At 40.4% G+C, this 2298-nt stretch overlaps 1 protein-coding gene across 1 annotated transcript in view; it reads left to right on the plus strand.

Moving 5' to 3' along the window:
• Positions 1-2298, plus strand: part of LOC119585261 (proton-coupled folate transporter-like) — a gene marked incomplete in the record, with an annotated part of 13866 nt that overhangs the window by 7093 nt on the left and 4475 nt on the right. Inside the window, 3 exon segments of the mRNA XM_037933934.1 lie at positions 208-346; positions 939-1040; positions 1599-1745. Of these exon segments, the coding sequence (XP_037789862.1) occupies positions 208-346; positions 939-1040; positions 1599-1745 (388 nt within the window).

The following is a 2298-nucleotide window of genomic DNA, read 5'->3' on the forward strand; positions in this document are numbered from 1 at the left end:
TTATACACACATACACATGCATGCATGTGTATATTAACGTATGGCAATATGTTGATAATTGGCTACGAATTCCAATTATGTTCGACAAAGTTAATGCAGACCGACTGTAACCAGCAACCTCTGCAATTTTGAGACACTTAAGATCAACTGAACGGAGTTTTCAAGTTCTATTCCTTATAATTCTTAAGACCATCGTTAACTCCCCAGACTGGAACCGAAGGAGCATGCGACCTGAGTCACTTAAGCGAGGCCGTCGCGGTGACCTGCCGACCTCGCCACCAAAGGGCCACCACGCATATACTGCTCCTCATCCTCGCCATGCTCTGTGATTCTATGCCTGTCTGGGGTTAGTCTGAAGTTGTTTTATGCCATCTAATAAGGAGCAGATATATCCTTTATTAGTTATGTTTGTTAAGGCTACAGGCACCGTAATCATCTTTAAAGTTTGTTAATGCAATTTGAGAACTTATGTGGATAGACTTCTTTTATCAGATTTTGAAAATAATTATATTTGTTGATATGTGATGTGGTTTGCATAATAATGTGAATAAACGTGTATTATCATCTGAAAGATACACTATGCAAGTTTGTTGACATTATGATGTGATATGCAATAAATAGCTTATTTTATTTTTTTGTAAGAAATACTTTGCATCCTGAACAAGACTTACTATGTACATGGACTATTTATCTGTCATTCATCCTTAGAAAGTAGAACTTAAGGATGTACTAGTTTTGAAAAAGTCCTGGAGTTTGGAAGTGTATCATAAGCGTGAGCTTTACATGGTTATACGAATGTAATTCAGGTGATGCATAACAAGATGTTTATCATAAATTCAATGGGTGTTGCAAAAAATGGAATATCAGTCGAATACACGCTTTGACAACAACATATTTTCAAAACTTCATAACCCAGGTGTGTGTCTTCTTCCTCCCAGGTGAAGGGAACGTGAAGTACCTGTTCACCCAACGAGCCCTCGACTGGAATCACAATCAGTACAGTCACTGGGGAACATTTTCTTCCCTCCTCAGTGTTGCCGGTGAGGCTCTCGGAGAACCGTTTCAGGAGGCTGATGGAGACGTTAATGAGTTTGGGGTTGGCTGTTCCTGTTGTTAAGTGTGTGTGCGGCTGTAGGTTATGCAGGTCTTGTTTTGGATGATGTTAGATATCTCCTGGAATGGATGTGACTGTCTCAGTGCTATGCATGGGATAACAATAGCAATGAGTTTATTACTAAAACATGCCACTTTCATAGATGCTTATCTTGTTTGTTTTTATCCCCTTTAAATGTTCATAAAACAATTGCATGGTGAGGCTTTTCATGAAAATGACTTTTAACCTTTACATGATTTTGTTCAACTTGGATATTAATTTACATGTTTTTGCCTCAGGGAGGTTGATTTTAAACCCATACATGATTCTATTCACTTTGGATTTGATTCTAAGCTAAAATATGCATATGTATGTCATTTACTACCATTATCTATACCAAAACAGAAAGAAACACCATAACTACCTTAAAAAAAAACATATTATAAACAGTTTAATTACTGAAATCAAAAGAAACTCAAGATCCCCTCCTGTAATACACGTGCAGTCCTGGTGGTGGTGGTTCCTGTCCTGAGCGGCGTCTTGGGCGTGCCAGACGGCTGGATGGGCGTGATCGGGGCTGTGTCTCGCATGGCCGGCAGCCTCTGCTACGCCTTCGTGACGAGTCCCAGCCTGGCTTGGCTCATGTGGATGGGTGAGTGGGTTCTGGTGGACTGGCAGAAGTGAGTTAAGAGCGTGGGCGACGGAGCAAGATGCCAGAGATGCAGTGCGTACCGATTTTTGTTTTATATTGACCCGTCCGTGATGAGGCAGGGGTTCTAAAAAAGGTCGATATTAAGCTAAAAGGGGCTAATGGAACCATCCAAGGAGTTGATAACACATCAAGGGGTCTGAAGTGGCTCGAGGAATGACTGGAATGAAAAGGGGTTAATAAATGTCCGGAGAAACTAGAATATGAAAAGTCTGTAGGTCTTTGGGGTCCCTGAACATACATTTTTTTCATCCAAATCGTCTCCACCCATTTAATGGGCTCTAATCTTTCTCTTATAGCCATGCCTGTCTCCATATCTTCCTTAAACTGAACATGCTGGATAAACTATACTTCTCAGAAGCTTTCAAAGACTAAAGGACTTACTAATCTATAATATATTCCACTGAAAGAAGTAGTCTTAAGTTCCTCTCAGATGAGATCGGAGAGGTGAGAATGACAGAAAACTCATCCAGGCATCTGTATAGTTCCTTGGTTG

The sequence above is a fragment of the Penaeus monodon genome, chromosome 19 (assembly GCF_015228065.2).
Source record: "Penaeus monodon isolate SGIC_2016 chromosome 19, NSTDA_Pmon_1, whole genome shotgun sequence".
Classification (NCBI taxonomy): Eukaryota; Metazoa; Arthropoda; class Malacostraca; order Decapoda; family Penaeidae; genus Penaeus; species Penaeus monodon.